At 43.6% G+C, this 25,842-nt stretch overlaps 1 protein-coding gene across 6 annotated transcripts in view; it reads right to left on the bottom strand.

Annotated features, from left to right (window-relative positions):
* The window catches only part of LOC119458325 (echinoderm microtubule-associated protein-like 2), a 153,201-nt gene that overhangs the window by 10,130 nt on the left and 117,229 nt on the right, over positions 1–25,842 (bottom strand). For 3 of the 6 annotated variants that reach the window (XM_037720157.2, XM_049671087.1, XM_049671088.1), the window contains 10 exons: positions 24,693–24,743; positions 20,528–20,627; positions 19,278–19,435; positions 16,561–16,686; positions 15,054–15,185; positions 11,822–11,978; positions 11,012–11,109; positions 5,702–5,789; positions 3,594–3,689; positions 231–361 (listed from right to left, as the gene is read on the bottom strand). In XM_037720157.2, the coding sequence (XP_037576085.1) occupies positions 231–361; positions 3,594–3,689; positions 5,702–5,789; positions 11,012–11,109; positions 11,822–11,978; positions 15,054–15,185; positions 16,561–16,686; positions 19,278–19,435; positions 20,528–20,627; positions 24,693–24,743 (1,137 nt within the window). The remainder of the gene's footprint in view (positions 1–230; positions 362–3,593; positions 3,690–5,701; positions 5,790–11,011; positions 11,110–11,821; positions 11,979–15,053; positions 15,186–16,560; positions 16,687–19,277; positions 19,436–20,527; positions 20,628–24,692; positions 24,744–25,842) is intronic. The other 3 variants (XM_049671086.1, XM_049671089.1, XM_049671090.1) reach the window with 1 other exon arrangement.

The raw sequence follows: 25,842 nt of genomic DNA, 5'->3' as shown, positions 1-25,842 counted from the left end.
AGTTGATTCTAGAGGCAGCAATAATTAAGCAACATTGAATACGCATACTGAAAAACAGAAAGCTGTGTGAAGAACCCTTACAAGCTATATTCGCTATAATAATTTGCAAGATTGGCTGTCCCAAGCCTTCTCATGACAACACCAGCCAAGAAAAGGACAAATAACACCACTTAAATGGGGTATTGGAGGTATTAAATAAATAAATAAATATATTGGGCAAACACACTAACCTTGGGCTGGGAGGCAGGGTAGGAGAAGACCCTGACTTTGCCAAAGTCATCACCGGTGGCAAGTAGTCGGCCCGAGTGGGAACGTGAGCAAGTGTTTATGTCCGTGCCATCGGCATTCTCAGGCCAGATACCTGCAACAGGCAGGGAGAGAAACATGTTTTATATGAAACAACCTTTATCCCAATTGCCCAATTGCACCAAGCAGCTGGGTGTAATGAATCACTACCGGCCCGACACTTACTACATTGGATGTTGACATGGTGAGCAGTCAGATGTTGGCAAGGATTACACAACCATTCCCATCCTCCAAAAGCAGATGGCAAACGTGCCAAACATATACTCTGTTTCAGTAGTTTCGTGCAGCAGAGCCAAGGCTTGGCAACCCATAAGCACAGATTCTTGCACAGCGAGATGTAGTGCCACAGTTCCTAACCCGCTGGATGACTACATGGCGTTGACAAGTGGTCTTGTCGGCAGGTAAAGTTTACTTAGAAGCTTCTCCGCAGGTCACAGGGCGGTCTATTGCACGATTTTGCTTCGTTATTTAATAAAATACAGTGGACTCACAATAAACGAAACTCGGTTAAACGGAAGTTACTCATAAGCGAAATTAAATAGGATTATTTGGTTGGTTTCCTATGTCTGAAGCAGTAAAGTTCTTCGGTTAATCAAAACAAAACTTATTTGTTACCTGCGGTTAAATGGCACAAAAGCTAAACACTGCACAGGCATCTTTTTGCTTGTAATGCCGTAGTCAGGACAAGCCAATCCAGTAGCCAGGCCTCGTCTGTTGCAGCGGCTGCGGTGTGTTAGGCCTACAACTGTGCCAACATGCAGCACGATGGGGAACACAAAGAAACGGCCGCATCAAGCGCTGTCGCTTGAAACGAAGCTTCAAATTCTCCAGATGCTCGACGGAAGTGGCCTGTACAAAACAGAGGTGGCAAAGAAGTTCGGTATCCCGAAGTCTACGTTCTCGAGGATTTCGAAGAACAAAGAAGCGATTGAATGTGCTATCAAGAATGGAACGTTCACGTCAAAGCGAATGCGGATGCAGACAACGCCTTACGAAGAACTGGAAACGGTTCTTTTCTTGTGGTTTAAGCGTGCGCAGAGTGTAAACTTTCCCATAAGCGGACCCATTTTGGAACAGCAGGCGCGGGAGATAGCACTGCAAATGGGCATCAAAACTTTTGCCGTAAGCGATGGATGGCTAAGCCGATTTAAGATGCACCATGGCCTTGTCTTTAAGAGTATCTCAGGTGAGAGTGCTGCTGTCAACAGAGACGTTTGCACCGACTGCCAACAAGGGCGGCAGCAGTAAATTTCGGGGAACTATGAGCCACGGGAAGTTTTCAACGCTGACGAGATGGGCCTTTTTTACAAAGCGCTTCCATCAAAGACTCTCGACTTCATAGGTGAAGCCTGTACCAGAGGACAATGCAGCAAGGATCGAATCACTGTGCTGGTGGGCGCAAACATGGCTGGGGACGAGAAATTGAAGCTATTGGTAGTGGGAAGATCAAAGCACCCACGTTGTTTCACGGGTTGTTCGAGACCTTCCTGTTACATAACGGAAGAGCATGGATGACTATGACAATTTTTAAAGACTGGCTACAGGATGAAGATGCAAGATTTACCAAACAAAGCAGGAAGGTTGTCCTTATCGTGGATAATTGCCCTGCTCATGGCAAGGTGGAAGGATTGAAGTCCATCAGTCTTGAATTTTTGCCAGCCAGCCTATCAATCAAGGTGTTATACAGAATATCAAAGTTCGTTACCGTAGCCAGCTGCTCCACCGAATGCTACTTTGTGCAGCACTGTAAAGAGCTACAGCACAGATTTGTTGTCAGGTATCCACATTTTGGACCATGCCTGGGAACAAGTGCAGGAAACCACATTACAGAGGTGCGCCCACCATGCAGGCTTTCAAACACAAGAACTAACACTTGATGAAGAGGAAATCCCTGCCGACGCTGATGCCATATTCAGTCAGGTAGTGCCCTCTGCCCCTTTTACGCGGCAGGACTACGAGGCAATTGATGAAAATTTGCGCACCTGTCGCGGGGACAGCCTCGAGGAACTAATTGTGGAAGCACAAGCCGAGGATCAACCCTCCTCCAGAGATGATCGAGTGTGACGACTTTATTCCTAGTGCCGTGGTGCCAGACAGTGCAGCTAAAGAAGCAGTTGAACTTTTGCAGCGCTATTTTGAGCGTGAGGGATGTCCAGAATTTCTAGCAAGCCTGTCAAGCATGGGCACTTTGTGAAAAAGCAGCTCAAGCGGGCCAAGCAAACCATAAGTGATTGCTTTTTCTCTGTCCATCTAGATAAGTAGGGGTTAGTGCAACCTAAATAAACTTGTACTTCATGAAACATGTGTGCTTTGCTTAAATGAAACTTCTGATAAATGGAATACTTTTATGGATCCCCTCCAAGTTCCATTTAAGAGGAGTGCACTGTATTTATTGAGGCTCTATGATACTGATAATAGAGCTCTCCCCTTGTCCGAATGAAAACGTGCAGAGAACAAAAAACAATGCAACACTGCTTTACAGACATTAATTTGCTCTTAAAAAGTACGAACAATTAATTCGGCAGTGGCTAAATTCATACGTGTAGTCGGCACAGCCAGAACACCATGGAGGACTCCCTCCTGGGTAGTGCTTCGTACTTCGCCAGAATGGTGTCCGCAGACTTGCTTTTCTGGTATCGTTCCAAGCTGCTCTTTTACATGAAAGAAACTAATAAGCTGGTGTTGAACATGCTTGGAACAGTGCGGAAGGAGTGCTGTAAACAAGCACAAATTCCAATAAATAAAATGGCTGCACTTAAGAATGCCAGCGAGCGCATCATGTACAAGTAAATGTCACAAGAGGGATCAAAAGATGGCTACCATCCTGTGCGACATGCTGGCCGAGTGCTCCTTCTGAACCCTCCGCTTCCACCGTCTCAGCAACCCTCCTTCTCCTCTGCATCTCAACGTATCTTGAAGACTCACGCTTTTTTGGTATCAGAGTGAATATGGAAGGAATTTTCTACCGCTGCTATCACAACAGCTGATCTCACTGCACAGTTGCAGTGTTAGTGGATGCTGCCACCACCTGCGCTACAGCGCTTGCCGCTAGCAGACGACATGACGCAGAAGGGCACCTTTAAGATGTGCTCGCCCCCCTGACTGGTTGAAGAACACCGTAGCTTCCACAATGCTGCACGGAACTACTGAAACAAGCCTGCATAGATTGACATGTTTCAACAAAAAAGAAAAGAAACTGAGAAAATAGGGCTTCTGTATAGTTGGCTGAGCAAACTATGAGTGACAGCTAACAATGATGTCAAGGAAGACAAGCTAGTTGAACTCACCATACACGCTAAAGCCAATGGTGCACGTCTGTGTGTGCCACTTGAGGTCTCGAGTGATGGACATGTTTGTGACTTGCCGACAGACCAAGGCATTCCCTGTACACAGGAACAGAAGTTGGGATGAACAACAATTAGCAAGTAGATTAGCATTCTCAGAAGAAGTTGTTTTATTATGCTTACTGAGGCCCTAAGGTTTCCTGCACAAATTTACAAATATTGTTGCCCCATGCTGCTCACATGTTCAACTACTCTTTCCAAGGTTTTGTTGTCCCAACGCTGTTTTCATCAAATATAAATAATAACTTCTCTGGACATTCGGGGCCTTTCCTTGTCACAACCAGCTAATACAAGTGACACTGATGGCCCCTCTGCAGTTTTGTTTTGAAATTCGGCCTCCTTTATCGCATGCAACTTCGACACCAGCCAAAAGTCAGTTTATAAGTGCCTCCAACTGCCAGGTATGAATAGCTGTCCCGTGACCACATGTTAGTATTCACTTGTTTCTGCACCACAGTACTGCTGACAACGACTGAGAGCAGCAACATGCTCGTGATTTTCCTCTATGTCCATAACACAATTCCATAAAATCTGTGCTGGCAGTCATGTGCAAAGCTTGTTTGTTTCCATGCACGCTGACAGTCGCAGTGTGAAGACCCCTTCGTAGGCTTTCCCTGAAGCATACTGGCACTGCAATTGTGCAGTTATCATGAGTGATACACGGATTTGTCTATCCTTATGGTTATGGTACTAGATGTCCCTATGGCTTTGTTTATTACACTTTGTGCCTCTACTGGCCTAAATTTTAATGCAGTGATATTTTTCTATCATTGTGTATCACAATCATTGCATACCATTGCGTTCGTAAGGCAATATTTTGCGGAATATTATCAACTTCCAAATACCCAGAAAGCCCAGAAGGATGAAGTTTAGACAAATATATGTACTACGCATCATTCCAGTGCTGGCTGTGTATACATGCTTGCAGCGCTCGTAAGCACTAGCACCACACTTCCCTCTAGCAACTTTTGTAGGAAACTGCGTCCCGAAGCACTTCCTGAGCTTACTGCCACCAGACTGCAAATAAGCCCATCCCTGCCACATTAGGGTCGTTAATGCTGCTGTGGCAACAACAATTAAATTGACTTGACACATCTCATAGTGCGAAGTGCGTTTTCTACGTTCAGGCAAAGTATTACTTCCCGACGTATTCTCACATGTTTAGTATATGCTGTATTCACCCTAATTTAATGCGCACCTTTCTTCAGAGAAAGTGTGTAAAAATATTGGCTGCATATTACAAACGGACACTAAACCACAACCGCATTTACGGCGTTGGCAACAGCCTACCGTCAGAGACATCACGCACAGCATCGTCACCATCACAAAATGACGACAGAGGATTAAAAAGTTGCCGACTTTTGTGCTTGACTCTAGAGCAGTATTCTCCGTCAATAACTTTCAGAGATGCTATCACTTTCACGATTTCGCATGGCTCGTCACCTGATACGTGCGTGTACACGGCTGTCAGCACTTCTGCCGCTTTGCCAAGTTCGCTATCTGTGCACAGTGCCAGGAGCGCTGTTTGCCGCACACTTCGACAAGTCCCACAGAGAGTCTCGCGAAAGTAACAGCAGCATAGCTAAAAGTGATCGCTCGAGAATAATGCCCCTGTGTGCTTGGTATCCTGAGGCCAATGAAGCGCTAATGGTGATGATGACATGCTGCTTTCGTTATGAAAGTTCATTAAACATTTTATCTCCTGTGAAGGTAAACTCTGCATGGCTCGTTTTTTCTTGCCGCGAACATGGGGGACATGCTATATTTTCTATTATAACTCGGTGGCATGTTACATTCAGGTGCACTTTTATGTTGTTACATTAAACCCGAAAGAATTGGGTGCGTTTTAGAGTCAGGGTTTATTTATTTATTTACTTATTTATTATTTATTTATTTGCTGTTACAAGCGAGAATTTGCATTAGAATTTGTGTTGGGTTCCGTTAGAATCGAGCAAATACGGTACACTACGCAAGAAGTACTTATCCCAGAAGTACTTCTCTACGAAGCACTCTCAACAGAATTTTCTCTGTTTTTCTTGAGACACACTTACAGTAGAGGATCTCGTAATCGCCAGAACATGAACGCAGGTACGTGCTGTCAACTGCCCAGTCCAGGTGGATGACGAAGCTCGAGTGGCCCTGTCGTCAAAAACATCAAAAACACGTTAAGGCTAAATCCACAGGATTGATCATCAGCTGGAGCACACAGTCAATCGACTTCGGTTAGCTTGAAAGAGATACTAGTCGAACCTGCATTTTAATCCAACCATGTCAATCTTTGACCCGGCTCAATTTCGCCAATGTTTTGATTCAACCATGCCCAAAAATCTCTAGATGCCCATGCTTCAAACATGAAATAAGTCCAGCCTAGTTTGTGTGTCCCACAGAGGCTAAATTAAAAGAAACGACTGCAATACAAAATTAGAAAACACACACACGGAAATTATTATGCTAACTCTGCATTCAGATGAAATTTTTAAAAATATTAAGAAAAAAACTATTCAGTGATGAATCATGAGCAAATGAAGTCTTCCACTGCTACTAATAGTACTGCAGAACCTTGGTATGTCCCCAGTTCAAATCACTTGTAAGTTTACATACTTACGGTTAAGCATTGAAAAATTTGTATACATAGTCAATTGATGAATTAATTGACGAATTAATTGACGAAACAAAAACTCCTCAAGTCAGATGCTGAGACACAATAATGTTGATCTACCTAATTTGTTCCATGGACTACAAGTGAGCCTTTATGAAAATATTAGCCAGAACATCAATGCACTACAGCAGACAATTTCAGAGATACATCAGGAAACTGGTGGCAGTGTCAAGGTTTATGCAAAATCCTTGTGGCTTCATTAAAACCAAGCCTAAGTTATGCAAATGTAAATGTGCTATAAGGTGAACAATACATTAATTAGTGCAGTTTCGATTAGCTATTATTGTTATTAGGTCTGCAAATGACGCTTGTGTCTTACGGTACACCAGATGAAGTAGTGGAATGGTGTTATCTGCCACAAGCTACCGTAAAGAAGTCTGTATAGCTTTAAACAAATCTGGGTGGCACAGAAATAACTGTAGTACCTCTGGAAAAACAAGGAGTGTTATGTTTGCAGAACAGAGAGCAGTGGCAAAAATGCACAGTGGCTCTTAAAACAGGTACGCCATGAACAAGATGCATCGCTTCTGGAAATTCATATGGGTGTTCAAATAATAACATTTCCTAATAGAACTGAATAAGAATGTTATAGAAATTGTACTTCAGAATATCGAATTGAATATTGCGTATTTTTTAAACAACATGAAATATAAAGGTCTCGGTAGACTCTGTCAAAGTAAAAAAAAAAAAAAAAAAACGGCTTATTTAAATTATTTCATTCACGCATGTAATTATGTTCACAACAGAATGTCCAATCAACTGCGGCACTTGTAAATAAGCAACAACTGATTAGAATTTTCTCATGCACCATGACAATGACTAACGAAACAAGGAAAAAGCCCATTCCCAGATGCATATAGTGAGTTGTGTTCACTGAGAGAGAGGCATGATACCACAGTATTACACTATGTCTTGAAGGGATGCAAAACATAGTGGGACTGGCCAAATTATAAACTATTTTGATTTTGCCTAAACTGAGACAACAAATTCGTATCTATGCTGCCTAAAAGTAAGGCATATTAAATGACTGGAAGTTATTGGGCACAATTGTCTGCCTGTGTGTTCACTACGAAACTGGTGCCTCAGTGCAACAACCCTCTTTTCTGCAGCAGAACCCTTAGGAACAGTCCTTACCTTCGCCACTCCGTTTCCCTCAAAGCTCCACCAAATTCAATCATAAATGAATGTTTGACAATATCGAATACTCAATTCTCATATCGAATACAGGTAGAATAGCAAAGACTACTACACTTGTATTCAAAGTTTTGCATTTCAGACACCCCTAGAAACTTAGCATCCAGAGACAAATCACAGCCCACAGCTAACAGTGATAAAATCAGTGACAAGCACAATGACAAAACACAATATAGGCAACATAACTATACTCTGCTATGGCATGTTTCTAGTACACGCTGCTCCTATTCTTGCCATGTAACACCAGCACTGCTTCCTGTCATCACTTTTGCGCTTTCTGTATTTGTGTTCTACTGCACAGCCTTTTAAGCATTAAAGATGGACCTTGATGAAATTTGCTGTTTTGCCATTTTGCTTCAACATTCACCAGTGAATGCAATCTACACAGCGTGTGTCTGAATCAAGATTGCAAGATAATTCAGTCTTCTTGCATCTTGTGTGTTCTGGAAGCTTGGATGAGAAAGGAATCTAGAAGATGCAGTTTCTGTTCGACATTCACGAGCGTGTGGCGTGCAACTAATGCATTTTACTCAGACATGTAGTTTGGGGTACTCAGCACCAGTTAAAGTACAAGCACACATCACCACTTCAAGTAATTAGGTGTTCTACTTGTTTCGTCTCATTTGTGTTTCATTCTCGCATAACTGCATCAACTGTACAGCCTAGCCTAGGCCTAGTCAAACTGGTGACTCTAGCTTTGAACTGCGGGTACTAATTCCAGCGCTGTTCCATAGAGCATCTTTGAGTTGGACACACATTTCCGAGCATCGGAAATTTAGGTGGCTCGCAATTCTGTAGCTTCCGCAGCAATTCCGTAGGTAAACGGCCTTGTTTCCGCAAACCAGCACACAACCTTTTAGAAATTTTACATGTTGTGCACCAGAGCCGCGGCTGCACGCCTAAAGTACATGTTCTGCAATACATATCTGTAACAAATTGATACTCATTATCATTCTTGTGTCAGCTTTATTTTCTTTTGAAACCCCGTACAGCAATGCTCACATATGCACTATGCAGAATATACAATAATACACAGACTATGCATTAAGATACAGAATATGCAGTATTGGTGACAGTCAAACACACAAGCTACTCTGGTCATTATTGAAAAAAGAAAGAGAGAGAAAAGTAACAGAATGTGCTCTAATGTAAAAATTATTCCGGGGCAAAGGGTAGAAAATATTTTGAGAGTGTAGAACACGTTTCCCCACAGTGAGCCACAATGCATGAGGGGAAAAAAGTGAGATCAGGTAAAAATGGCAAGAAATGCAAAAGAATGCGGCAAAAGAAGAAAGAGAGAAAGAAAATGAAATGGTGCAGTGGCAAGTAATATTTTTGTTTTAATTTTCTTTTGTTACGTGGTGAGTCATACCCATAGAGAGGTGGGGGGTCGTCGCGGTGCCTCCTGGTCCCGTGGAGGAGGAGGCTTCTAGACCCGACCGAGGGGCGTCACGTGACACCCGATGGGGGAGAGTTACGCAAAAGATTGTTTTGCGATTCGCATTGTAGTGGGGGAGAGAGAGAAGGCAGGAAGAGAAGAGAAACAGCAGCTGGTGAGCAGAGAGACTTAACCATGCCACCGCAACAACAAACGGGCTCAAACTTACGAGAGTGCAAAACAGGCAGAGGTTACGAGAGAGAGAAAATTTGATCAAAGTGGTGCTTGGCAGGCTTAATTATGCACTTCAAGGAATGTTTGTCTTATAATTTAGCCAAAACCGAAGATCTCATTGAGCGATGCTTATGACAATACAAGGGGGAAAAAAATGATTGTGAGCATAGGCTCAGAATTTCTTTTTGTCATGATGCAAGCAAGGTGTTGCAGTGCACTGCTTAGCTGCAACATCAACCCCTCTACTAATTCACTTCCATGTTAAGCTTATGAATCATTCATTCCCATGCCAAGATTAAGAGAGAAAATGAATTTAATATAATGAACTGGTGCTTTTTGTGAGCTGAATTAAAACCTTCAAAAAGAAGCCGCTCTTATAGCAGCAGCAGCTTGGTAGCAATTGACAGACTTTGTTGTTGTGTGTTGAAATGATACAAGCCCAGAAAAATGTTTGCACAGGTAGGCAGGAGAGATTTGACAGCATACAGTTTGGCTGCAACATTTATTCAACTATAATACTCCAATTCAATGCTACACTTAAGTGGGACCGTTCCCACATCATACGTTGCGAACTGCCACCCCGCGCCGGCCCGAGCGGCCATTTTGACTTTTCATGTCGCTTGGCTTGGTGGCTTGACGATGGCATTGGCCGCCCAAAGTGCGGGGGGCGACAACTATGACGTAGTTTCGGTTTCCGCCAGCGAAAGTATGGCCCTTGAGATCCGTATCTGCTATATAAAAATGGTGTCTATGATGCGTTGTGGCCTTAAAATTGGTTTTGGCTCATAGATATTCCGTATAAAGTCCAAGGGAGATAACGCAGTCGCCGCGCACCGTATGTTGTATGTGCAAGTGAAAACGTGCGAGGGGAGCCGACGACCGCGTCTAAATCTCGCGCACGCAAGAAAAGCAGGGAGGAAGCGCGCCTTCTTGCATTCCGCGTTGCGCTCGAGGCACCGGCGAGGGAGCGAGGGGGGAGGGATAGCGGGGCGGCGTTGTACTGTACTCTGGCATCAACTGCGTACTGCGCGGCGGCGTGCCGTCGCGCGAGCCGTATCTTGAAAGCGATCTGCGTTGTGGCAGAGTCTAGCAGTGTAGGTGAGTCGGCGGCCCGTAGCTTTGTGCGTGCTGTGCTTTCTCGGATATCAACTATAATACTCCAATTCAATGCTACACTTTATCTGTGCCAGTCATGTTCCGATTTCAAGAAAGCTGGGATACACTGAAACAAAGTTAAAACAAATGGTTCTTTTCGAATATGGCATTCAAGCTTGGATTTAATATGCATCTTGATAACACAGGTGGCCAAGAAGTAATTTAAAGTACTTCCAAGCAACTTTGCTTCACGGAGTGCCTATAGTTGGGGATGAACGCATTTTATTTCTGCTCTCTTCAAATGCAGCTGTTCACGGCTGGCAGGATGCAGCTCTAAAACAGATATATAAAAAGGATAGCTGTTATGCTCTACAGCATTATTTAGTCAAACTGCAGTAGTGAAAGACAAAGTGCACTTTCACAGCTTTACTGCTGCTATTTTTATCACCAGAGCCAATGCTTACCAAATGTATTGCAGGCTGAAAGACGATTGAGGCAATATGTGAGACAGAGAGTAAGAGTTCTACAAGCCCTATTCTCTGTTCACTTAAACGCAATGTATTTGTTCTCCTGCTTGCACAGTATTCATGAGATGACCCAAATGATTAAAGTCTCGGCTGGCACCGTTGATTCCCAAGAAATTCCCTCTATGAAAACCGAGTAGTACGCAAGGCAGCGAACAGCAGGCAAAGAGTAAGCAACAGCACGCAGGCTGAAAGACACGAGCAGACGAGAAGCCCGATCAGGCAAGGCATGCGAGCACAGGACACCAAATCGAGGCGGTCAAGATCCGAGACTCACCGAACACCGGCTGATGCGATTGTACTTGCGGCCTTCTTCACTGACTTGGTACACGTAGATGAAGCTGTCTCGTGAGGCGAGGGCAAGAAGTTGGCCATCTGCAGCGCGCATTCAAGCAGTAATCATGTCACGCTTCTCGTGTTAACGTCCTTTTCTACACTTCCCCCATCACATTGAGAATTTACACAACCAAAAGATACCGTGTTTATTCGAATATAAGGCAAGCTTTTTTCCCTAGAATTGTTCAATCAGTTTCAGGCCTAGGTTGCATCTGCTGGACTCCTTGTGTTTTCCCACTTTTAATAACCGCTGCATTCATCAGGGGTTGCTAGTGCAGGTCAGTGGTAGTTGAATTGAGCAAGTCGCACTGCTCTCGCATTCGAACTAAATGAGTTTTCCTTCCTTAGTAACGTGTGATTTCCTGCAGGGTATTTCCAGCGCATTCGAATTAAGCGAAATGCCTAATTAAATGAAGTCTAATTAACTGAATCGACTATAGTACATTCAAATACCATGTGCAAGAAGAAACAAAGACAATGTGAGTGTAAAGCATAAGGAAGAATTTTACCAGTGATAACTACATTTGCACAAGAAAAAAAAAAGAGCTGTATTTGGGTGACCAATGCCTCTTTCTTTCCTTTTTTTTTTCTTTTTTACATATGAGAGAGCACTTTATATTGCATTAAAAACCATGGTCCAAATGCAATGCAATAACGTGTTTCCTGCAACTCTTTCACTTTTACATACGGCTCGCTCAGCCGCCAGACGAGCAGTGCTCTCCAGAAAAGCCAGCCACTCAGATGTGCTCACTTGGCGAGAATGCCACGGCGTCGATGGGCTCGGTGCCGTCACTGTGCATGGAGTAGAGCTGCCGCGTGGACGAGTCTATGACGCTCCACCGACCCGTCCGTGTCGTGAGCACCAGCACACTGCCGTCGGGAGAGAAGCACGCAGCCTGTGCCTGTTCCTACATGTGCAATAGGCAATACAGATAAGGAACACCGGGAAAGCCAAACGACACAGAGATCAATGACGTGATAAGCGATAAAGGTGAGAGGTTGGCGAAGATGCCACATAACAGCTGTCAACTGAAACATAACTCGCTTTGATGTGATATGTGAGAAAAGGTACAAACCATAAACTTGAAGTGCACTGAAAACAAGACAAGGAGAGACGTACATACATTATGGTGCTCTCAAAAAGAAAACACCCAATTAATGCTGAAACCAACATCAATCAATCCTTATTTTCCCTTTACAGAAAGAAAAGCAGACACATAAAAGCTGCTGCACTGAGCAGCTTGACGGGGCAGCTGCACCCTGATTTGACTGCACTATATAGTCAGCAATACACAGCTTGATGCACCTTGCTTTGTGCAGGTATTTAAAATAATAAGCATGGACACAATATGCTTACTTGAAAAAAAAAAAGGTAAAGACACTATTAGAATAAAAAGAGAACACTTTAAGAGAACATAACCTCAATGTATCAACCCTACAGGAAACAACTCCACAGGAAAGAAGTGCTTGATGCGAGGTGTTAGGCCGATCTATAATAGTAAAAAATTACTGCCACGCCTTCATTTTAAGACAAAGCTATACAGTAGAACCTCGTTCATACGTTTACGAAAAAACGCAAGAAAGAAACGTACTAACGAGGAAAACGTACAACCTGAAGTTACTAAAAAACAGCTTCTTTGGGTGGCAATTGGCGGGAGGTTCTGACATGCCCACTCAGCTGGAATCATTGTAGCACGAGACGTCCATGCAATTTTGCTACTGCACAGCCTTAGTGCTGCGGCGACGGGAAACCAAAACGAAATTGAGCTCACTCTTGCATCAAAACAAAATCACTCTTGCATCATCATATGCTGGTGGACACCAGCATACGATGATGCAAGAGTGAAACCTGACACTCACTTTGCTCCGCCTGTAGTAGCAGGTAAAGGCGCAACGGCGGCGCATTTGAGTTACCACCTATTAAAAGCATGCAGCATACTCTTCCAATGGTACTACACCACACACACTCTGAAACCGACAGATGAAGATGCTTATCGCAATAGGGTTGATGGTGATGGCTGTGAATGCGACAACCCACGAGGAGATTAGCTGGTGCGATCATTATGCGAGGAAAAGAAAAACACACTTGATTGGGAAAGTGGGAAGTACGTTCATTATGCGAGTAAATACGGTATTTCACTTGGCTTGGAGCTATATTCAAATATGCCCCACCAACTACTGCATTGACTCGCATAATGAATGCACTCGCGTAAAGAACGCCCCCCCCCTCCCCCCTTTTCAATCAAGAAGTGTGTTTTTTATTGCAATAGCAATTATACGGACACTCCAAAGCGGATTTCTGCCGTCGCCGTGAGGTTCCGTATTACGTCAACGGCAATGAAATCATCGCTGCGCTCCGGATGCTGTATGTGCGAGTGACAGGGTGCGAGGGACGCGCGCTTTCACGGGGAGCAAACGCACGTCGGAGAGCAAACGCGCGTTCTGCCCAGTGCTCCCTGAAGGGCTGCAGCATTAAGCGCCTCTTTCCTCCTTTACAATCACCATATATAGACAGCAAACGCAACTTATTCGTCACGCGAAAGGCCGTGGGGGGAAGGGAGGGAGGGAGGGAGGGGGGGGGCAACGTTTAGCTGCGGCACCAAATGCGTATTTATATAAAAACGTTGCAAGGCAAGAAGGTGGGTAAGATTTCCGACGCAGCTCGACGAGCGTCCCATTCTGATCTCGTCGAAAACCACCGAGCCGCCCCCAGAGGCACCGGCAACATTCACCAGCGCCGCGCGCGTTCGGTGCAAACATGGGCAAAACGCCGACGGCGTCGACAACAGTTCTGTGCGTTGCTGGTGCTGCTGCATGTCCAAATTTATACAGCTGATAAAACTCATATCCTTACTCCGGATAGCTCTCTACAATTTGATATCGCGATTGATGCTTCGCCTTTCGGGTGAAACTGCAACAATTTTTCTTTTCCTCGCATAATGAACGCCCCCTGAACATGCTGCCGTGATGTAGGAGAGACACGGTACGATTCGGCGTCTGATATGGCTTACGGCGGGTACAACTGTATCAGACGCTGTATGGTATACCATTTATCTCTTACTTTTATTGCGATAGCAAGCATATGGTCACTCCAGACGCATTTTTGCCGTCAGCGCCAACGATTGCGCCTCTATCTCCCGCGTCCGAGAGAGGAAAGCGGGGAAGAAACGTGCCGTATTCCATAGTGCGCATGGCGCCAAGGAGAAGGGAGGGAGGGAGGCGGTGCAGCAACTGCTCATTGCGCAGCCGGCGCAGTGCCCCATCTTGAAAGCGATCTGCGTTGGGGGCTGAGTCTAGGTGTGACGGCGGCTTATACCTTTGTGTGTGCTCCGTTCTCACCGCTCAGTTTGCGTTGATAGCTATACACGGCACGAAGGTCACTTCGCTCGCTGTTGCTGCCGCACTTCATCACGCCAACGTTTCGACAGCGAGTGTCCGCGGTCATCGAGTGTGGATGTGTTCATGCTTACCACTGTGTGCTAACACCATGCTTGTTAATTTACATATTTAGCAAATGTTTGCAAGTTTATACGGCCGATAAAACTATTATCCTTACTTTGTGTAGCTGTTTACGCATTTGCTATCGCAATCGATGGTTCACCTTTCAGGCGAAACGAAACTGACTTTTTTAAAGGTGGCTGCGGAAAAAGAATCTCTCAAAATTTTACCCCGCATAATGAATGCACCCCCCAACTTCGGGCATATTTTCAGGGGAATAGAGTGCGTTCATTATGCGAGTAAATACGGTATTTGTGCATGTTTTGAGAGAGCCATCCACTTGTTTACATGGTCACATTGACCCTCAGACAAGTTCACACTGACAATGAAAAAATTTATGATTTAAAACATCACACACTACCCAAATAATGACGATTACGCATGCTTTGAATGTGCCACATTGTGCAGTCACAACCCCTTTGAGACTAAGCTCTCCCGACAAAGCTGTCTGAGCTCTCCCATGAAGATGGCACAGTGACACTCACGCCCAGGTCCCGACTCCAGACTACCGAGTGCGACAGGGTGTCCCAGAGATGCACCTGGCAGTCGTAGCCGCCCGTCACGAACTGGTTCTGCGTTGGGTGGACCGCCAGCGCCCAGATCTCCTCCGTGTGGCCCTGAAAACACCCGAGGCCCATGAGCGAGAGTTAACATTGTCATGCTATGGAATGCCCTATGTGTGCTTCATGGCCAGGTACAGTAGAACCTCGTTCACACGTATTGGGAAAAAAATTCGATAAAAAAAACCTGCTAACCGATAAAACATACGATCGGAAGTCACTAAAACAATTTACACACTCAAATGTAGTTGGCATCTACGTAATGCAAAGCACTGCGCCAATCGTTGCAGCACGAGACACCGACGCGAGCCGAGCTGGTGGGGCTGGAGCGGCAGAGATGTGCGTTGTCGTTTTTGCGACTTCGGAAAGCTTCCGTTTGCGCTCATAGAATTCAGCCTGGGTCAGCAGACTCTTCGAGCAGGGCATCTTCGCGGGAAGTTTTCCCGTGCCCACTCGGCGCCAATCGTTGCGGCACAAGACGTGGGCCCACGTTGAGCTTGTAGGACCCAAGCGACCCGAGCTAGTGCACATATGCCATAAAATAACCAAATACAGCTAGAAAACAAGACATGGGCCATGCACATGTCTAACAGAGCATCAATGGTTATACTGGTGCACTACATTGTTTCGTAGCAACCATACTTAGCAGCGGATTGCACAATATTGAACACTACACAGGAAACACACACCTCAACGTCTATAACAGCAGCAGCCAGCGCTGTCAACCCCAATAAGTACTTCCCATAAACAAGTTATCGAACTCATCATGAAATAGAATAGTTGAACCACTTCATTCATAGTTGATCAGTAGTGGTGGAACAAGGAAAACCTCAGAGCCAACGTTTCATAAGGAGCTTGTCTTCCCTGACAAAGACAAGGGAAAAGCACGGGGAATACTGGAGATTGAAATTAAGACGATGAGTAACATGAGAACAAGGTGAGAGTAGGAGCCAACGTTTCAACAAGTGGACTTGTCTTTTTCAAGGCAAGTCCACTTGTCGAAATGTTGGCTCCTGCTCTCACCTCGTTCTCGTGTTGCTCATCATCTGCACAAAGACAAGTATCCTTGTAAAAATGTTGACTCTGGGCTGAGGCTTTTTTTTTTTTTGTTCAACCGCTACTAATCAATTCAGGTCTCTGTGACCCCTTTGTGCTGAAGACAAAATTGTCGTAAACCACTTTATTGCTAGACTTGGGAAGAAATACTTGGATAGGAAGTTCACACACTGATCGTGCCCTGGACGTACTGTTGTGCAGTGCTTGTGACTAACCGTGTAGATGTATCCCCCGTATACAGTGACTATAGTAAGAACAAAAACAACAAAAGAGTAATAATACTCGCGTATTCATTATCGCGCCTTCTCTTTATGCCCATTTCATTTTGCGCTGCAAGCAACCTAGAGGCCCCATCATTCCTCCACCGCCCACCCACCTGCACGACAGTGGAGAAGTTGAGGCTGAACGTTCCCTGCAGGATCGAGTTCCGAGTGGTCCCGATGAGCAGCATGCTGCCTTTGCCCTGGGCGAGGGTTCGAATCCCACCAGCCATGTCCGGAAGCTGCGGGAGAGAGCAAGGCTCGATGAAAGGCACAGTGCAAGCGAAGTTACAGCTTGTGGGGTATGACCCATCAGCTACCAAAGCCACAAAATTGCAAGGTGTAGCAATCCAGGCCGGCATGCACAAGTGTGATCTTCCAGTTCCATGACACCGCAGAAACCTTCTGCACTAGTGAAATCTAGTGCACAACAACAGTGATACATCTGTAAGCCAGGCCTTCGGTATCCCTGACCACATATAGAATATGCAATAAATGTTGGCTGTTAGTGCTGTGCTAGTTGAGACCACCCCTCCCATACTTATCTTTTGCAGTGCTCATCCAATTTCAAGTTCGAGACAGCTCTGCTACCACATTTAGGGAAAGTAAAATAAGGATAGCTGGTCTTTTAGCATAGTTGGCTAGTTCTTCGTTCACAGAACACACACGAAGTCAGCGTTGGTAATACAAAATAGCACTTACACATAGCAATACAATAGCACATCGCTGTAAACAAAAGGTAGATCAAAAGTAATACAGTGAGCAATTGCCCGCTATAAAATTCAACAATAGAAGAAGTAACATAGCGGTGTGCTTTAATAAAAACAATAAGTACAAAAGGAGGTAGGAATGAAGGGCTGTGGGCATCGTAACTATCACTTCTAAGTGGACACCTGTCCTGTCCCGCAGTCGTGAGAAAGATGCAGGCTACGAGTAAAGACAGGGGAAGGAAAGTTGCAATGACATAGGTGTAAAGAAAATAGGAAAAAAGTGAAAACGGGGACATACCTATAAATACATGACTCTAAATATCTTCAAAAATACCGAACAAATATATGTGCAAGAGCGATGCACAGCACGGGGCTGTGCACTGTGTTACTCAGCAACGCAGTGTTGTGTGCGGTGCCAGATAAAAAAATCACAGAAAGCTTTGTACATTATATAACCCAAGATTACAGCCGGCACAGAGAACCAGTTGAGTAAGGTAGAACACTTTTGATGAAAGGCTAAAATTTAGATTAAATTTTAGTTACAAAACCCCTCTATGGTGGTAGTTTATGCTTGCAAGCAAGTCCTGCAGTGCGGAAGGCCCAGAATTGGGCATTCCTATTAGCTGAATTCAGATTTATATTTGCATTTATTGCCTAGTTCTCTCCTTGTATCTAGTGTTATTGCTGCTCGCTCATTTCAAGCATAGTGCAACTTGCCATAGGGACAACAGACAACAATACAGACAATGTTGGGCAGACAAAAAAGATGCAAAAGCACCGGGTTTGAGCAGCTGCACCCCGGTGCTCTGTAAGGAAATCCAGGAATCTACCGGGAAGTTCGATCACTAGTTACATCCCAATTCAATGGCATTACTAATTGCCATTCACTGCTAGCATTTACCTTTTATTATTTTCGAATTTCTCTCTAACCTAAGTTAGTATCTAATTTAGGAAGCCAATGTTACTAAATTACATCTGCTGACATAGCAAGAGGCACTGTAAAAAACAACACCATCTTCATTAAGATACTTAGATGGGCTAGTTGGTCGCTGGCGTGATGAAACACGGTTAAGTTAACTGAACCAAGTTAACTGAACCAGCTGAAGTTCGGCAAATGTCGTCTGCGCATTCTTTCTCTGTCCCATCCTTACACACGCCGATTTAACCATGTTTCACCAAACACTATCCCCGCCTATCAGTCAGTTTGTTAATCTGCTGCAAAAGGTTAGGTTGGCGAGTGCTCACTGGTAAATAAATGCTGGTGTGGAAAGAGAGATAAGCCATTTTCACCTAAGAGAAGCAAGAAAATTAGATTCCGTAACTTCAACCAATTCCCACAGAAGTGTAAAATGGGAAAAAAAAATTGGCAGAGACACTTTAGACTACTTTCGTGTGGGAATGCAATAGCTTTGTACCGTTTGTAGACCTCGGAACGCCATGAACGTGCTCATTTCATCCGTTTATGACGTGGCGCCACCTCCTCCCCACTGGCTGTGCCGTCACATGCCCAATGACGCATGCACTAGGCACACCTTTAGTCAGCCAGAACCGTGGAGCCACCACGGCGTTGGGGAATCGTGCTCATCTCGCACCCCAGAGGACTGGGTTGGATTCCCACCTGAAGCGAAACGTACCAAATGTTCTTTTCAGAGCCATCAATTTACTTTGTTTACAGGAACCTCTCTGGGAAATTTGGGGTCAATCCAAGCATTTTGACATTTTTTTTTTACTCTTTGCGCCGTCGGTCGGTCGGCTGGCATCGACGGATTTTCGCGTAACGGGGCATATAGCGCTTTCGCATTAAGAAGTCATCAGAGCTGCTACACACACAATGCCTTTGTGGAAGCTCTCTTGCATCTTATCGTGGCTATCTTCCGTTCACTGCCTTTACACCTTTTACCAACGGTTCTGTTGGCCTTGTGCTCCCTATACAAAGCAATGAACTATTAAAGTGTAGATTAGCTAACCATACTTTCAATGTCAAAGTTTTAATACGTAAGACAGTCCCTCTCGTTTCAAACCTTTCTTTCGTGCTGTTACCCCGCATCCTGGTGATGTGAGGCGATGCTGCTCCGTCACGTGGCAACATTGCGTGTTACCCACCCAGACAACAAGCCTCTCACCTTGGCCTCTTGTCCTGTCCTCGTGAGGCTGGAATCCCACTGGACCACCTTGCGATCTTTTGCACCACCTGTGACTATCGTGCCGTCCTTCATGGCGCAGATCGAGAACAGTGGACCGTCATGGGCACCTACAACCGTCCTGCACACCTTGTTGGAGCCTGCACCAGATCATGAGGTTGCGTGTCATGCGATGATCCCTTCCAGCATTCACTCAAACTGTCATACGCATACTTCCAGTGCCCACTGGAATAGTTTATTTGTTTGTTGTTGTTGCTTTTACTTATTTGCAATAATCTACTGCACCCTGTAGGAGGATTTCCCAGAAATAACTACACATACACATGTAAAGCACATGTATGTGCAAGGGAAATGCAGTTTGACTACACAGGCTAGAAGAGAAGTTTAATCATAAAAACATTGCGGAATGAAAGATGAGAAAGCAGCAAAGATAAAAGAAAAAACAGCAACATATCTGGACATAGAACTCATTAAACCGTCCTGGAGTCAATTAAACAAGGCGGAAGACTAGAATATATAATGTGTTGCGCTTTCATGTGCATGCACACAAAATCTTAACATTTAGGCACGAAGCTGGAGTGTGCTGGGTAGTGATCACTGCAGAGTGCAGGTTATATGTGAATAGTATAGGAGTGTCACACGGTGCATTTTTGATCGCAATCGAGCCCTATCAGAATCAAATATCTTGGTCACGACTGACTACATTGTGCAAGCTGTGGAAGAAAGCCAATCGTGATAGAGAAATTCGACCCCGATTGGGCTCAATCACAATCAAAAGTGCATCGTGTGACATTGTTATTAGTGGTGATTTCAGGTGCAGCTACAGGGCAATGCAGTATTCATTGATGTCACCCACAATATTCACTCCATATTCACCCCCTTCCATTGGCACTTGAATTTCCCGCCTTCTTCTCATAAGGTTACTGTTTATGATGCGTGTCATTAGCAGCAATACCTTCTGGATTCATAGATCCTTTGCGCTTCTAAAAAATATAGCAACACTTCCATGTCTATTAGTCTATTGAACTGTCTTGCGTGAAGGAAGTTGAGTACTCTTTTTCTACACTGGTTTTTTGGTTCAATGCCAAGTAAAATGGTATTACCAAGTCATTCCTTGTTCGATGAGGCTGGGACATAAGTGAAGTGTCATAATATCACACTGCACTGTTGTCTAAGGTAACTGAAAAAACGTTTGGCTACATTCCTAGGAGCCCAAGGAGCTGAGAGCTCACCCCTTTGCCAGACCATGATGTTTCCATTGGAGTCCCCGGTGAGCAGTTCCCCAAGCTCTGTGAAGGTCATGCAGAGCACGTACTTGGGCTTGTTGCTCTTCTGCAACACAACAGCACACAAAGGTCACTCAGCGACACATGAGCGTCGTAGCTCATTCTTTCATAATTGGTGCCAGACAAGCATTTAAAAAGAAAAAGTTAATCGCGAGCTTTCTCACTGTATGAAAATTGGTGATCATTTTCTACATCACACTGTTTACTTCTCTTCAAAATTTGTAACCACTGTCACTCAACATTCCGTGAAGCCAGTGAGACATAACAGATTAAAAAAAAGTAAATCACAGAAAACCTGACGTTCACTAATCAAGTACTATGTTTGGACAAGTATCATAACAGAGTCAACTAGGTTGATGATAAAGTCTTGTTACCGGTCACAAACATCAAACAAGCAGACAATTTCGGGCATTTATGGATACTGAAACATCCACCTTGTATCGCTTGCCTTTCATCAGACATGATAATTTACTGCTAACTTCCTCATCCATAAAATGACAATTTTCTGCCAAATGTAAAATTAAATCAGACTCTGCCTAGGCAAAAAGCAATTGCCAGAAAAAAAAAAAGAGAGACACAAAAAAAGAATACGCAGACACACGTACATGAACGTACACAAAGGACATTCGTCTCAAGACTACTTGATAACCGAACTTGCCAAGTAGTAATCCTCTCCTAGTATCCTTGCTGTGAGCTGCCGAACTAAAGGCAGAGTGGTGATGCACTGATCAGCTGTAATCTCACCAGCTTATTGCACTGTTTGTGGAAAAATAGACAAGGCCAAATTCATCAAGAGAAGCCAGCGAAGCAGCTCTTGTTTCTTCACTTCCTGACTCGATTCAGTGGCCCAGTGATTATGGTGTTGAGTTGCCAAGCCCAAGGTTGTCAGCTAGATTCGTGGCAGCAACAGCCACATTTTGATGGAGGCAAAGAGCACAGATGCTGACGTACCGAGATTATGGTCCACCGCTTCTTTGGTTTTGCTTGCCAGAGACGAGCTGCAACTCATCAACTCGGCCCTTTTTTTCCCCCACAACTTATCTTTTTTCACCAGCCATTTATTTAGTGTTTCTGGAAAACTAGTCATATTGCGGTAATTAATTCTTCGAAAGCTTGTTTGCAATCAGATTCTAAAGATTGTGAGAGGATATTCGTGCAGATTTTTTTAATGACAATTAGTGATCTAGTGTTTCAAACTGATTCCTTTTCACTGTTAGTTAGCTGTCCTTTTTTGCACTAGTTAGTCCAGGCGTAATATTCCTGCTGTCTGAGTTTGACTATACAATATTTGATTCAATATTTAATGCTTACTATTTGTACTCGATTCGTATTCGAAAAAGCTTATATTTGTCCACATATTTATTTATTTATTTACAATACTGCCGCTCTCGATCGAGAGCATAACAGGTGGGCATATTGAGGGTACATTGTAGAGTAAAAGTGAGACGAAAGAAAAAAAAATGTATCTATACATATATATGCCTAGGAATGTAAAATTGCGACATACATATTTACTCGTGTGATTTGCAACAATGTATACAGCAACATACAAGACGGAAAAAGGTTTCACTGAGTAGTACCTATACACTTAATTTGAACATGAAACAAGAAAGCGTACCAAAAAAATTAACACGCAGAAAAGAAAGAAAGGCAATCAAGTGATTAAAATATCTATATATATCCTTTACGATGAGACAGTCAGCCTGTTCAATTGCGTAAACATGCTGTTTGTCAATTTAAAGTTAGTGCCTCTATTTTGGTGCGGAACTCAGAGAGAGTGTTAGTGCTTGTTATATTGCGATCTAATTGGTTCCATTTTCGTATTGTAGACGGGAAAAATGAGTGTTTAAATGCGTCGACCTTGTGAGAATATTCCACCAATGTATGCAGATGCTTATGTCGGCTTTCACGTGACTGTGAATAAGCGACATATTTGGAATGGTCAATTTTATAAGTATTATGAAGAATTTGAAAAAGAAATATTAATAGGGACTGTATCGCTCTAGTTTCTAATGTCTGAAGGCCAGAGGCAACCAACAGGTTAGTAGGGGAATCCGTACGTTTATATTTGTTGTGAATAAACCTCACAGCCTTACGTTGGACAGTTTCTAGTTTTTTAATGTTAGTCTTCGAATGCGGAAACCATACTGTATTAGCATACTCTAAAATAGGTCTCACGAAGGTTGTGTAGGCTAGGAGTTTGGTGGACGGAGGTGATAGTTTTAGGCATCGTTTAAGGTAGAACAGTTTGCGCAGCGCTTTGGTAGTGATGCTTGTTATGTGAGTGTCCCATTTCAGATTAGATGTTAATGTAATACCTAGATATTTGTGTTCTATTACTTTTGCAAGGGGTTGGTTATTAATAAGGTACGTGTAGCAAGAGGGTTCTTTCTTTCTTGAGACGGTCATGGTCACGGATTTTTTTACGTTTACTGACATCTGCCAATTATTGCACCAATCTGCCAGCACACTAAGAGATCTGTTAAGTAGGAGGTGATCATTGTGACTGTTAATTTCTCTGTAAATAATGCAGTCGTCAGCAAATAACTTTATACTGCACTCTATGTTACTGATCATGTCATTAATAAATATTAAGAATAAGACTGGCCCAAGCACAGATCTCTGCGGAACTCCGGATGTTACTGGTACATTTTTAGATGGCATGTTTTCTATTACTACGAATTGGGATCTGTCTAATAAAAAGTCTTTAATCCAGGTGGTTATTGCCCCTTTTCCAAGCACGGTTTCTAGTTTCGCTATTAGTTTTATGTGGCAGACAGAATCAAATGCTTTAGCTAGGTCAAGTAATATCAAATCAATTTGACTGTGGTTATTGATAGCACACGCAAGGTCATGAACTACTTCAGTGAGCTGAGTAATGGTTGACAAACCGCTACGAAAACCGTGTTGATTAGGTGATACGTAGTTTATTCTCTCTAGGAAATTAGTGATATGTTTCAGAATTATATGCTCGAGCAACTTACAGGATGTACTTGTTAATGATATTGGCCTGAAATTAGACGGCGTGTCTATGTCTCCTGATTTGTGGATTGGAATTACTTTAGAGACTTTCCAATCGTCTGGTAATTTGGAAGTTAAAATTGATTTGCGAAAGATCAGGCAGAGGTAAGCGCTACATAATTCTGCATATCTTTTGAGGAAAATATTAAGAATGTCATCAGGGCCATTAGCCTTTTTGGGATCTAGTTTTAGTAGGAGGTTAAAAATTCCGGCATCAGTGATGTCTATGGGATCAATACTCGCATTAGTAGTCGTTCCTAGCGGAGGTAGCAAGCCGTTATCTTCCTTAAACACTGAATGAAAAAAATTGTTAAATTCATTTGCTCTAGCGGTGCTTTCTTCTGGCGAGGGCGTGGACGCAGAGGAAGAGCTCACACGAAAATATCTCCAGAATCTTTGCGGATGACTTGTAAGAAGGTTCGGAAGGGTTTCCTTGAAGTACTGTTGTTTCGCTTGTCTTTTCTTTTCTTTGAAGTCTACATATATATATAGAAACCACAAAGTGGGAGGAAGAGCCTAAAAAAGCTATCGCTTTAAAATGTGGGGCGCTACCTCCCGGACAACCCTCACCGCTCGAATAAGAATCATGCCAGAAGCTATTTTTTTGCAGCTGGTTTTAAATGCATTAGTACTACGTCAAGTAAAAGTGGAATGTTGACAAAGTAATTTTTACCAGACGGAAATGATGCAATTCTTTTAGTAGTGTACTTTTCTTTAACTGACATTTATTTTACAACGAACACCTGCTAATGCTGCATTCTGTGCTAACCTGTTCCTTCCTTGCCACCTACCCCCCTTCATTGCCCCATGCTATGTTAAATGGTGAGGCAGAGAGGTGTGGAAGAATAAGTAAACAACTGCCAAATGTATGCAAAAACTTAATTGCCTGTCGTAGTATGTGTCATCCCCACAGCTGTGGCACAACAGCTGCTCTTTTTCTATAATGAGCTGCTGCTGAAAACTGTGCAGCTTTCCTCATTGTTATTTTTTTTTTTTTTTCACATGACAGACACTTTAAGAGTGGCAAGCATAACTAGAGAATCCTGCATGAGTTGACCATATTGCGAACAGTTTCACACACCGAACTTACCACCAGGTATTTGCTTGTGACAGTAGAGTCGCCGCTGCCGGGACTGTCCCTCTGCCGTGATTGACAGCAGCGAGGGACATAGGAAGGACAGGGGAAGGACACAGCAGGAGAGGAAGGTGTGCAGGGCACAGGATGTGACGTGACATGCAAGGACAGCACACACAAGACCACCAGGGAAGTGTACATGCAGAAGTGCTCAGGACAACATCAAGGGTGCAGACATCAAGCGGTAAAGTGGAGGGGTGTCAAAGCGCGCACTTGCATATTAAGGTCAACAACCTCAAAAATTCTTTCATGTTTACTTCCATCTTGTCTGTCCAATTTTCCATCAATTTCAATGGCAGTAAGCATTTGGAACTTATGCTTTCCTCATTTGTTTGGTCGGAATGCCAGTTTCACGGTCATCTGTAAACCTAGTCCTGGAGGACTGAGTGAAGCAGTGTTGCTATGTGGTATTTTTATGTTACTCTGTACGGTGTGGTCCATTCTTCACGCTAACATTTACCTGAAAGTAAAGCCATCATAACACAGCACCTCTTCATCAGGAAAATCTGGCTGACAGAATTCATTAGGCAGATATCCATGCTTTGAAACATAAGTCTGCAAGCTTTGACGTAGTCTAAACTGTATGAAGTAGTGGAACACTGAGTGTCTCCTTTACTTATTGCTTTTTGATCTTTTCACAATTTAGTTTTTCTTGTCCTCCATCCTGTTTGTTATGAATGCCACTGTAGCACAGGCTTAGTCAGGCTGTAGGCCAATAGAACTTGTTTTCAGAAGCAGAGAGCTAAAATAAACATACGGCAATAGTTAAAAACTCAAAGCAGATTCAACTGACCGTTTAATTGTTTTTCTTTCTGCTTTCTCTATAAGATGATTATGCTACTTGAATGCATTTTGCTGAATAAGCCTTCTCTTCTGAGAATCAGGTTTCCAGATATAGAACTGGCAAACCAGATCAGTATCACTGCCAAGTGCATGTAATATTTACGCAAAGTTGTGGGTACCAACAAGACAGCAGTAACTCCAAAACGGTTTTATAAGCTAATTGATTCAAATGGGCTAGTCAGTGTATAAAAATGATGCACCGTGAATGTGCCATGAAATTTGGAAGTGCTGGACTGAAAAAGAACAGGTTTTATGGCCATAT

Source organism: Dermacentor silvarum, chromosome 7 (genome assembly GCF_013339745.2).
Source record: "Dermacentor silvarum isolate Dsil-2018 chromosome 7, BIME_Dsil_1.4, whole genome shotgun sequence".
Lineage (NCBI taxonomy): Eukaryota > Metazoa > Arthropoda > Arachnida > Ixodida > Ixodidae > Dermacentor > Dermacentor silvarum.
Note: the sequence above shows the minus strand (reverse complement) of the source record. Positions and strands in the feature narration are given on the sequence as shown.